This window comes from Juglans regia, chromosome 6, assembly GCF_001411555.2.
Source record: "Juglans regia cultivar Chandler chromosome 6, Walnut 2.0, whole genome shotgun sequence".
In the NCBI taxonomy this organism is placed as follows: domain Eukaryota; kingdom Viridiplantae; phylum Streptophyta; class Magnoliopsida; order Fagales; family Juglandaceae; genus Juglans; species Juglans regia.
Genome location: NC_049906.1, coordinates 28063514 through 28076148, shown reverse-complemented (window position 1 = coordinate 28076148; position 12635 = coordinate 28063514). Strand labels below are relative to the sequence as shown.

The following is a 12635-nucleotide window of genomic DNA, read 5'->3' as shown; positions in this document are numbered from 1 at the left end:
TATTTGTTAGGAGTTACCATCTGTGAGAATTAAAAGGTTTTTTCCCAGTAAATTATGATTATCAGAATAAATTTGGTCGATCAAATTTACTTATTGTGAGATAGGCATTCATTAGTGACACAGTTGATTGGTTAAAAAAAAAATACTTCCCGCGAATAATATTTAGTAGCAAATAATTAACATTTGCATATAATTCACAGCGCGCATCAGAACAATCTCGTCGCAAATAATCAAATAGGACTATTTTATTTGTCAGGAGTTAAAATCTGTGAGAATTAAAAGGTTTTTCTCACAAAATTAAGATAGTCAGAAAAAAAGTTGCTACCAAATTTTTCCTTCGTGACATATGCATTCATTAGTGACAGAACTAGTCGGTTACAAAAGGTTTACAGTTCCCGCGAGTACTATTTGGTAGCAAATAATTACTTTTTTGCCACCTAAATCACGTCATCAGAAAGTGTTTGCCACAAATAATTCTATTGGACCATTTTATTTCTCACGAGTTAAAATTATCTAAAATTAATTTTGTTTTTTCAACAATATTAAGATCATTAGAAATAATTTTACAGATAATACTTTTCCCCTCTTCCTTTCTTTTTTCTCCTTCTCTTTACCAGCGTCGGTTCACTGATTGACCTAAAGTATTGCATATTTTATATATCTAGAACCTATATATTTAAATTATTTCATTACATTATAATTAGTTTTAGATGAAAAAATGGTTAAGATGCATAAATTTAAATTGTGATTTAAATTGATTTATAGCATAATTAATACTTAATTTTATAACTTATGATTTAATCAATCAATATTTCTTCACATGTCCAACATATTTTTTATATTCTACTTTTTCTTTTTACTATATTTTATTTTTTCTAATTTCTATTTTTATTTTATTTTTTTTCAAACTAAAAAATGTAAAAGTACCTAAAAAGTCAAAGAAGTACCAAAAGGTAAGTAAAAAAGCACTAACATTTTTTATCCATTCGTCTTTGGACGGAAGCAACACACACGACTTGGTGAGTTTATTGCTCACAAAAAAAAAAAAGTTTGATTTTTTGGGTTTTTTTAAGACACGCACAAAACGCACGCTGCAATTGGACCAAGAGGAGTTCTTCATTCACCCTCTCATTCCTTTCTCTTTTTCCCCCTTTCTCTTTTTCCCACATCGTTGAACCCCCCCCCCCCCCTCTCTTCCTCCCTTCAATCCTATCGACCACCGCCAAAAACCACGGAGCCACCGCGAATAGGAGCCACCACAAACACACGCACGGCTAACCAACCTTCACGTGAAGCACCGTCAAAGATCTGCCTATCGCGCATCACTGTCCACAACCTATGTAGTTCATCGTAGCTCCACCCAAGACCGCCTAGTGTGCCTCAGCCACTCCCAGCCACAAAGCCGTGGCCCAACTGTGATCTCTGCCTTCTTGAAGTTCTCATACATCTCTCGGTATAGCTCTCTCTCTGTAATTCTCTGTTTTATAAGCACATCCCTCATTTTTCAGTTTCATTATAATTTATGTCTTGTACATGCAAATCTTTTTTGAAGAAATTGCAAAATTTCCCTTTCTTTTGGTCAAGTTCTCCAAGTTTTTCTGTAAAAGTGCACGTTTTTGGTCCATTATGCTCAGGGAACATCATCGATTTAGAATGTCTCTGTATTGATGGAAATTTTGATATTTCTCTGCGCTAAGTTGTATAGTGCGATGTACAGTTCGAGGGTCTATTAATGGTGACATTCATTTTTTTTTTCCCATTTTTCTTCTCTTGAATTTCAAAATGAGTGACTTGTGAGGGATCTTGATGGTCCATTTTTATGATTTTTCTGTTACTCTTAACTTTGATGTGGATTTTTTATTAGTTGGATTAGTTTGATACCTCCATTTCTGCCAATAAGATGCTTTGATTTTTCAAAAAAGGAGGTTGGTATGGTGTCCATGGCGAGTTTGAAGGGATTGGTCGATGTTGATTTTAGTAGTGCTCTGAATGCATTAATTCGTCAAATTTCTCAATAATTTCATTGATAGTGCACTTTTTATACCTCTGAGTCAAGATTTCAATGCCTTTCTTAAAATATTTAGAGATGTTGAGTATGCACCCTAGAATTATTTATATGTCTCTCTCTGTGTGCATTTTTTTCTGCCAACTATAATGTTCTATGACTTCTTTTAAATGATGTTGTTTGCTTCATAGATATAAGTTTATGTATTGGATCAGGCCGAACTTGTGTGGTGGATCTGCTGTCATATGTTGGAACAGAAAGTTTGTAAATCCTCAGTGCTTATCATTGTGGAGAGTGGAGAATAGCATAGTTTTGAAGATTGTGAAAGGTCAGTGGTAGACTTTAAGTCATTCTTTCTCAACACACCCCTTCATCTATTTCAACCTTTAAGGATTTTCTAGATCTTTGTCCTCTTGCTAGTTAGGTGTTTATCTAGTATATTTCCTGTGTACTAGAGTAACATGCTTTTTCATTGAATAAAACTTTATTCAATAAAAAGATAGTATAAGCTTTTTGATTGAATAAAACTTTATCTTATAAAAACATGCTCGTTCTGTTGGGCTGTTATTTTGGGCAGCAACTTGAATCCACATGTAGGACTGTTGGGCTGTTATTTTGTTATATGCTTCTGATCATGTGATTCTCATACAATATTTTTTTATATTTTGATATTATTATATTATATATATGGGATTTTTATAGATTGTACATATGAGATTTGGTTTTTACATATGAGATAATGCACAAATATGTACATATGAGATTATAATATTATAGATTGTTGGATTGTGAAAATGAAAATTAATATGATTGTTTGAGGTTATTGAAGATTATGAGAATAAAATAAAATTTTATTTTAAGAAATTTAAATAATAAAAAATAGTAATATTTTTTTATTATAGAGAATGTGATAGCTAATCCAATGTAGATTTTAAGTGTTAAGTCATTAGCTAAAAGTTAAAAAGTTACATATTCTTCAAATTTTGATAGTTAATATGACCAATCCAATGCCAATGCTCTAAAAACAATATCTCAGTTTACTCAAAAGCAGAATGATATATAGAACCTCAGAGATTCACTGCTTATTTGAAAAATACAGTAAAAAGTTGTTAGGCAAGAAAAAAGGTCATTTTACTATGTTTGAACCAGAATGGAATAGCTTAGAACCAGATCAACGTCTTGAAAAAATATATAAATATAAAGATATATATATATATATATATTTATATTTATTATAGATCGGGACCCATGCTTAAATTTAGATTATTAGTTGTAGAAGGTTAAACCATGAGTTATCACCAACAAATGAAAAGGCACTTTCCGTTAAAATGAATACCCTGCTCAACTATTGATTTTCCTACTGAAATTGATGTCCATCTACCATGATCATAAAAGTGTTGTTTGAAAGCAGTGGGCACCTAAATTAGAAGTTCTAAGTTAATTGTTTGTAAATTTGCACTGCAGTTTTTGTTAGTGTTAACAATAAACTTCTTTCATGAGTAGCTGAGAAAATACTGAGGGGCTATTCTATACTATTTAATGAATATCCTGTTTAACTAATGAGTCATGTTGGATTCCCTTTCAACATATTTTTTTGATCTCATATATATATATATGGAGTCAAGATATTTAAAAGTAAAAAGTGGGAGTATCAACACTTATTAGAACCATCTTCTTTTTCATCTTTATGAATTCTAACATCAACAATGAAGATCATTAGCGTGTAAAAAAAAGTAAAGGTTAAGACTAAAGAGGAGTTTTAAAAGTGTACAGAAACATTACATTTTATAGAATTTTATTTTTTCGTTGTTTGGGTAGGTGCAAGTTTAGAAAGACTACATAAAGGTTCTTCATAATTTTTAAGTTCCAAGTTTAGCAAGAATTTTCCTAAATTATACTGCACCGAGTATAATTTTTAATGATACCGTACTCTTTTTTTACAGCTCTTTATCAGTTCTATATATACCCTTACTCTTAGAAAGATTTATTTTATTATTAACTGACTTGCTCCCCCATTGAAATGAATGAAACTGCTGCCCAGCTTTAGATCAAAAAATGGAAGAAAGCAATACAACCATGGAAGTACCATCTTGGGATGGGTATGGTAGGCTCACAAAAATCACAAATTACTTACATCAGTCATCCACATGCATAACTTGTGCTGAAGAACTTGTTCTTATTTTGTGTCATTTTTCCTTGATTACCTGAACTTATACACAATATGTCACAAAACCATGGAATTAACTTGTTCTTTACACTTCTTTAATTTTCACAACTCAGTATGACGAATGTTTCTAGAACAATATAGGACCTTAAATGCGATTGTCAAACTTCAAGTTAGTTGTATCCAGGACAGGGACATTAAGAATGTTAGAATTTGAGCATATTTTAATGTCAATACCCACCTTTTTGTCACATTTGGAATCATCTTCTTAAACAAAGCCATGACTTGGTATCATATTATAATATAATCCTGTAATTTATCTCCTTATCAAATGAGGGCCAAATTCATTTCTCTTATGGCATTGATGTTTAGATGGACAAGACGTGGATGCATATTGAAGATAGATTTGGGTCCAATGAATATGCACTAGGGGTTAACCACTTTATTACTATGGCTCGGGCCCATGCACTTGGAGGCAATGACATTAGGTGTCCGTGTCGCAGATGTTGCAATATGTTCTTCCAGTTAATAAATGTGGTCGAGGATCATTTGTTTATTGTAGGGATTGACCCTTCTTATCAGACCTGGATATTCCACGGTGAAGATGACAATTTCACCCTCAGTTCCTCAGATCATGATCAATCTACGAGCTTTTTCAGTGACTATATTGACGATATGGATGACATGGTGCACGACATGCGGGCTGGGGTGAATATGGATCATTCTCAAGTTCCTATTGATGGGGAGACAGAAGGTTCTTCTACGGAGAAAAAAAATTGGGCTGAATTGTTAGAAGATGCCCGACATCCCCTTTATCCATCATGTGCGAACTTTTCGAAGCTATCATTTATCGTAAAGTTGCTTCATATCAAGACAGTTGGTGGTTGGAGTGTAAAATCATTCAACATGGTTATCAAGCTCTTGAAAGCTGCATTTCCTAATGCTCTTCTCCCAGATTCATATAATGATGCACGTCGGTTGGAACGTGGACTTGGGTTTACTTACACCAAGATAGACGCATGCTTGAACGATTGTGTATTGTTTTGGAAAGAAGATTCTAACAAAGATAAATGCCCTCATTGCAACACTCCTAGGTGGGTTTCAAGCACTAATAAGCATAAGAAAGTACCACAAAAAGTCTTGAGGTATTTTCCTTTGAAGCCAAGGTTGCAAAGACTATTTGTTTCTAAGAAAATTGCCAATGCAATGAGATGGCATGCAAATGAACGAGTTAGTGATGCTAATGTCATGAGGCACCCTGCAGATTCGAAGGTATGGAAAGATTTTGATGCACAACATATGAGGTTTGCACTTGATTCTCGTAATGTGAGGCTTGGTTTAGCGAGTGATGGGTTTAACCCTTTTAACAATATGAGTAAACCCTATAGCATATGGCCGGTGATACTCGTACCTTACAACTTGCCCCCTTGGTCATGCATGAAAGATCCATACCACATGCTAACCTTGTTAATTCCTGGTCCAAAAGCACCTGGTAATGATATCGATGTTTATTTGCGTCCTTTGATTGATGAATTGAAAGAGTTGTGGGAAAACGGTGTTGATACATACGATGCATCCGAAAAGAGTTGGTTTCGCTTACATGCAGCACTGCTTTGGAGCATCAATGACTTCCCGGCCTATGCTAATCTCTCTGGCTGGAGCACAAAGGGAAAGATGGCATGTCCTACATGCAATGTTGATACAGATTCATTGTGGTTGGCATATGGGCTAAAGCATTGTTACATGGGTCATCGTCGGTGGTTGTTGCCAGGGCATAGGTGGAGATCTTTAAAGGCTAAATTCAATGGTAAGCCAGACCATCGAGGGGCACCTACACATTTGTCAGGACAAGCTATACTTGAACAATTGGCTGAGCTAAGAAATGTACAGTTTGGTAAAGCTTCAAAGAAGAGGAAACGCAGAACAACAGAATTGAATTGGACCAAAAAAACTATATTCTTTGAGCTTCCTTATTGGTCATCATTGGAATTGAGACATAATCTAGACGTCATGCATATCGAGAAGAATATTTGTGATAGCATCTTAGGAACTTTGATGAATATTGATGGAAAAACCAAGGACACAGCCAACACACGTAGGGATTTGGCCAACCTTGGCATAAGGAAGGAATTACATTTACAACAAGATGGTGACCATTATTCCATGAGGATGGCATGTTACATGTTAAATAACGCTGAGAAAAGGTCTTTCTGTGAGTGGTTATCAAATGTTAAGTTCCCCGATGGATTCGCCTCAAATATTGCTCGATGTGTTAATGTTAGTGAAGCCAAGATCCTAGGCATGAAAAGTCATGATTGTCATATTTTCATGCAAAGATTGCTCCCAGTTGTGATTGGTGGATATTTTACAGCTGAAGTTCGACAAGCATTGACTGAGTTAAGTACTTTCTTCAAAGAACTTTGTGCACGAAAATTAAAGATTGATGTCCTCCATCGGCTACAAACTGACATTTCCATTATTCTTTGTAAGTTGGAAATGATATTCCCACCTGCCTTCTTTGACATAATGATGCATCTCACCATTCATTTACCACGAGAGTCATTGCTTGGAGGACCGGTACAATATAGGTGGATGTATCCTTTTGAGAGGTATCTAGGAAAGTTCAAGCGTTATGTTAAAAATAAATCTCGTCCGGAAGGCTCAATTGCAGAGGCCTATATTCATGTTGAGTGCCTTACATTTTGCTCTATGTATCTCCATGAGATTGAGACAACATTTAATCGACCAGAACGAAATGTTGATGTCGTTCAACACCATGGAGCAGGAATGTTATCTATTTTCTCACAAAAGGTTCGTCCGCTTGGATCGCCCTCTGTTGAAAGAATAGATGAAACACTTTTTGCAAAGGCCTGGTAGTATGTGCTCAACAATTGCCCTGAGATTGAACACTACCTAAAGTAAGTATTGCTTACTCTAAACTCAATCATATCATTAGAAACAAAGTCATTTTCTAGAGATAGAAAAAGGTTCAATTATTTTCATTGTCTATGCATGTAGTCAACACTATAACAAGATTAAAGAAGAAGGCTCTAGCAATGTCGATCATAGGCACCAAATTCAATTTCCCAACTGGTTCAAAAGCCATGTAAGTTTGCTCATTGTTAACCTCAATACCATTTATACCACTTCAATTTGATGAAAAAAATGACATTTATTGCCATTTCTAAACTAACTAAGCTAACGATTGCTGCTAATAGGTCTATGAATTGCGTTCCTTGAATCCAAGTGAGGTTAGTGATGAAGTTTATGCTTTAGCATGTGGACCAGATCCATGGGTTGGGTCATACAGTGGATGCATTACGAATGGAATAAGGTTCCATACAAAGGACCGTGAACAACATCGACGAACTCAAAATAGTGGGATTCTTGTTAACGGAGTACATCAGTCTCATAATGTGGAGTTCTACGGTGTGTTGAAAGATATTTTGGAATTACGTTACATGGGATGGCATCTTGTATACTTGTTTAAATGTGATTGGTGGGACGTCGGTGATCATAACCGAGGCATACGTGTAAGCGACCATTTGACAAGTGTGAATAGTAATAGAAGATGGTATAAGGACGAGCCTTTTGTCCTTACCTATCAATGCTCACAAGTGTTTTACTTAAAAGATCCGAGTGGGGCAGGAAATTGGCAAGTGGTACAAAAGATAACAAATAGGAATGTATACGACATTCCATCGATGCCAACAGTTGGGGATGATGATGAGGACTCATCTGACGGTGATACATGTCAAGATGAGGATGATGTCAACCATTTCAGTCTAGTGAATCAAAATGATAGTGGGTTGGTGAATCAATTGCATAGAGAGGATGAAGAACCATATGTAGTTAATGAGTTGCCTATACCACACCGTGCATGTTCTGGTGATGCTGAACATACTTTTATTGATGATGATGATGATAGTGACGAAGCTGATGATGATTCCATTAATGACAACTTGTTTGCAAATGAGGAAGACCTGGAATCAAATTCAGATTCAGACTCATCTGACTATTGTATGTTTCTATGATTACTTAGTCAACAAGAAGCATGGTTATTTAATTTTAAACATAGTTGCCATTTGTTACCATTGTTGAGCTATTTTTCTACACTTATCACAGAGTGGAGGGATTAATTTTGGGCTCAGAACTTGGTCTGCATATTAAGGGAAGAGAAGAGTTGGAAAAGGTTAAAGGTAATGTCCAAACTCTATAGCTTTGTACTTACCTTGTGATTATTTTGTTAAAGACCAATTTGAGAGAGTATTAGTGATTGCTTATAGCATGGGAGTAGACTGTGTGTGGGAAATAATTTCATAACTCTGCAAATACTATAATTCTGAGCTCAAAGTAGTGTTTACTTATATAACCATCGATAAGGTTGCAGGAAAATTAAATTAAATTTTGTAGGTCATGTTGTGGTTCCATCCAGTAAAAAATATGGTTGGATATGGATTGCTTAAGTGTTGTTGAGACTATACCATATTGTCTGATGTTGAGAGCAGAGTTTAAAGACTTATTGTTAATACACACTGTTGATGTTCCAGGATGTGTTAATGTAGCAGCTTGGCAGAAGTTGCCATATCTCAAAAGGGTTGCTGTTTGGTAGAGAGCAAGTACACTAAGCAGATTTTTCATGGTTGATTAGGCAACGACAAGGCTACATTTTCAATGTTAGAGACAATTTGTTTTCAGTATTGTAGTGTAATGCCAAATAACAAACATTTGGTGTAGATTTGATTTTCCATATTGTAACAAGCATTTAAGTATATGAAACTGCTATTAGGAAAATGTAATGATGGTTGAGGTGGATTTGTAAGGATAGAGACATTGATAGGTTGATTGTCTAATGGCAAGATAGACACTTGTACGAAAGTTGGATAAGTTCTCATTTTAAGAACTTGTGCAAAACTACCTGTGGGATGAAGGGGCACTTAAAATCCTTATGCATTGGAGATGAATATAGTAGATATTTACATGGTGGTAGAATGGTGTTCATAAATGGCAATATCCAATGCTTGTGAGGCGATTATGATGTTTCCCATTAAAGCTAAACAATTACTATTATTCAGAAGAAGCAATATCTCTCAATTGACAAAATACAAGGGAATGGTCAATTAACATCAGGTTCTATATAGTATATGAGCATATATGCTTCTTATATACTATATCATATAGTATAGTAAATACCATAGCTTGATATATATATAGAAATAACTTATTTTCAATCCAACCAGAATTTCCAATGGGAATTTTTTTATTATATAATTAATTGAATTGGCACAAATTAAGTATTATAAAAATGATGAATAAAAAAAAAATGGAATCAATGCACAACAAATTAATTTACTGAATTAGTTTGAGCCGAAATTGAAGTGTTAAAAAGTTGGTAGAGTCATTCTGGTTCAGTGTGTTGAGCAGGGACTAATTTGGTCAATAAATTATGTTGTTTACACTGTTTAGTTGCTGGTTGGCGGTAAAATGAGAGGAGAAAAAGTGGGAAACTCAAAAAGTGGCTCTGAAACCTGATGCCACATCTTGTCAAAGTCTACCACACTTTAGACCATGGTTAGTAGGCTAGTGAGGTTAAAAAAATGACTTTTTCCTACTTTGCAGAGACTGGGGCGTACATTGCTTTTTCTGGATGTTTAAAACTGCTCTAAATCGAGAGGAACTAGAGGCTTGGTGAGAAACTTGAAGTTGAAGCTACTGCCCAGTTTTTTTAAACTCTTTTCCTCAGAGATTCAGACTCTATTGTGAGTAAGTCATAGATTAAGTTTCTTAATATTAGACCATTTTAAGCTGTACATAAAACCAAAGTTGCATTTCATGAGAACTTCTTAGATCAAAAGCCTTTTATTTTTTCTTGAACAACCAGTGACTTTAGTGCCACAATATTGTGTGTGTTTTTATACATTTTTGGTATGTAATCCCTAATATCTAAGGTCAGCTACAGTTCTAGTAGAGCTATATTCAATGACTTGTTAACACTTACTTACAAGTAGTATCACTTGATTATTCTACGTTAGAGCTCACTTCTGTTTTTGGCATAAGTCAAGTTATTGTTAATCACAGATGTTTGACCTATAAGCATTATGTAGTTCATCTTTTTGTTTGAAGAGAGAAATCAGACCTTTACTGTTAAGAAATGGTTCATAGAATGAGAGGAAGGAAGAAACATCGTGGTGGGCATGGTAGCCATGTAGCTTCAAGTTCTGGTAGAGGCCAAGCAGAAAAACAGCCTGAAGTACGCACACCCAGGGACGAGATTCCATCATTTTCAGATGAGGAAACCCAAGCACCGAGTGTTGAACCAGAGGGGTCATCAATCCCCGTCATTGAGGCTGTTATGAATATGGATGCTGCAGGTAACATATCTTTACCAGATGTTTAAAGTTTCTGTAGCCAATATTGTTGTATAATAATGTAGTACTCATTTATTACATTTATGTACTGCCTAAGATTAATTTTTGGCCTTGTTTTGTAGCTCCTCTTACAAAGAAACGTGGTCGGGGACCAGCAAGATGCACAGAATTTGACAAAATTCGTAAATATGGAAAAATACATTTGGATATTAAGGATGGCCAACGAGGAGTATCCTGTGAACATGCAGCACTCTTCACAGCAAGAGTCACACATATTGTCAGACTATATGCAAATATGGCACATGCAAGCTAGAGTCGTGTGGATAAGAAAGAGAAGGATGAACTAATAGATCGTGTCCGGGTAAATTTTACAGTTGTAATATTATTTTTTTTAGTTAAGTGCACATTCATTTGCATACTAAAAAGTTGTATAAAATGTTGTGATTAGGTTGATTTTGAATTGGATTGGACTAAAAGCAACCATCAGGAGACGGTTACAATGGCACTTGCTCAAAAGTATAATGATTTCCATTACCTACTACACCGCACGTACAAAAGGTATGCAACACATGAAGATACTATTTCTGGTGGCACAACTTTGGTAGAGAAAAGCGTATGGGAATGTTTATGTGAGAGATGGGCGAGTGAGGAATTCAAGGTAATAAATAAGACCAATTATTTTCAAGAGTCAATTTCCTAAGTTAATTAGATTCAAATATGAAGAATTGCAGATTTTGTTATATGTTCTTTTATTAGTAAATTGGGTGATTAAAGACTATTTGTATGAATTGTAGAATCTGTCAAAGAAGAACACAAATAATAGGGGTACTCAACAAATGACTCACACAGCTGGAAGAAAGTCTTTTGTTAGGCTCATGGAGGAAAGGGTAATAATTTGCGCTAAGTTGTAGATTATTAAAACTCAAGTTTAATAGTTAATCTGTAAGCTGTATTTTTTATTACTGTGAAAAATACTGAGCTAAGAAATCTATTTTAAAGCGGGAGACAGCTCCGAACTTGGTTGCATTTTATAAAAAGGTGCATTGGTCTACAAAAAAAAAGTGGATTCATTACTGAAGCTGCTGAGCATAACTATGTGAGTAAATAGTGATTTAATTTACTGAGTTATGACATTATTTATAACAGATTTGTGACTGATTGATACTGAAATAATTGAGTTAATGTAGAATATGATGGTTGAAAGATTGAATGAGATGGAGCCAGATGAAAACATGGATGATGCAGCGAATGCCGTGTTCAGGGATGTATTAGGACATCAATCTGGATATGCGAGAGGTTTAGGCCACTTAGTAATACCAGACCCATCTCCATCATTGTTGAAGAATAGGGAGTTTCAACGTATTAACGAAGAGAATGAGAAGAACAAGGCTGAGGCGCAAGGGTTAAAGACTGAACTTGATGCTTTCAAGAGAGACATGGCTGCCATGAGGGCCCACTTTTTAGATGTTGAGAAGGACTTAATTTTTCGTATGACAGAATTGGAGTCCCAGAGTCAGTCTCGTAATGAGATTGAGCTGGGAGATGCATAGGCATCTTAAAAAAATATGGGGGTACCAGTTTTTTGATATTTTGGGACAACTTTTTGATGAGTAAAATCCTTCCTTTAAGTGGATGTATGTATCCTTTTGTTGAGCAACTTGATTACTCATGATGATGTGGGGACTTGGATTGTTTTGGTAGATAGCCAATATAGTTTGAGACTAGTTAAGGCTATCATGGTTGCTTAAAGGTACAGTTGTAAAGGTTGAGGCATTGCTGGTGGGAGGAAGACAAGCTGAACCTTGTGTGTAGGTATTCCTGATTTTTTTCCCTAACTCTCAACTTATAGTATATTTCCATCATTTGTGACTTATACTATATACGCAAATATGGTTTTAAGAAAGCAAAGACTTACAAAGCCTAAATATATATACTTTTGTTAAAGCTTAATATTGTAATTTGTGATTACTATTAAGAAACACCTTGTGACATACAAATTACTATGCTATATGTTTGTGAGCATATTAACTTAAGTCCCAGCCATGGGACACAGTATTTATTACTGAGTTTGTTGTCAATGCAAGTTATGTGTGGATTT

General features: G+C 35.1%; 2 protein-coding genes and 1 long non-coding RNA gene across 3 annotated transcripts; all 3 read left to right on the top strand.

The window, feature by feature from the left end:
• Positions 1-4541: 4541 nt before the first annotated feature.
• On the top strand, positions 4542-8781 carry LOC108997190. Its single transcript, XM_035690741.1, has 5 exons — positions 4542-7042; positions 7188-7275; positions 7388-8193; positions 8295-8368; positions 8720-8781. The coding sequence occupies exons 1-5, from the start codon at positions 4542-4544 to the stop codon at positions 8779-8781; spliced, it is 3531 nt and encodes a 1176-aa protein (XP_035546634.1).
• A 1688-nt stretch (positions 8782-10469) lies between these two features.
• Positions 10470-11090, top strand: LOC108999696. Its single transcript, XR_004801658.1, has 3 exons — positions 10470-10540; positions 10660-10898; positions 10986-11090. It is a non-coding gene; the product is annotated as an uncharacterized LOC108999696 (long non-coding RNA).
• A 508-nt stretch (positions 11091-11598) lies between these two features.
• Positions 11599-12115, top strand: LOC118348581. Its single transcript, XM_035690578.1, has 2 exons — positions 11599-11633; positions 11725-12115. Exon 2 carries the CDS (start codon positions 11728-11730, stop codon positions 12085-12087), a length of 360 nt encoding a protein of 119 aa, XP_035546471.1. The 5' UTR covers positions 11599-11633; positions 11725-11727; the 3' UTR covers positions 12088-12115.
• The last annotated feature ends 520 nt before the right edge of the window (positions 12116-12635 follow it).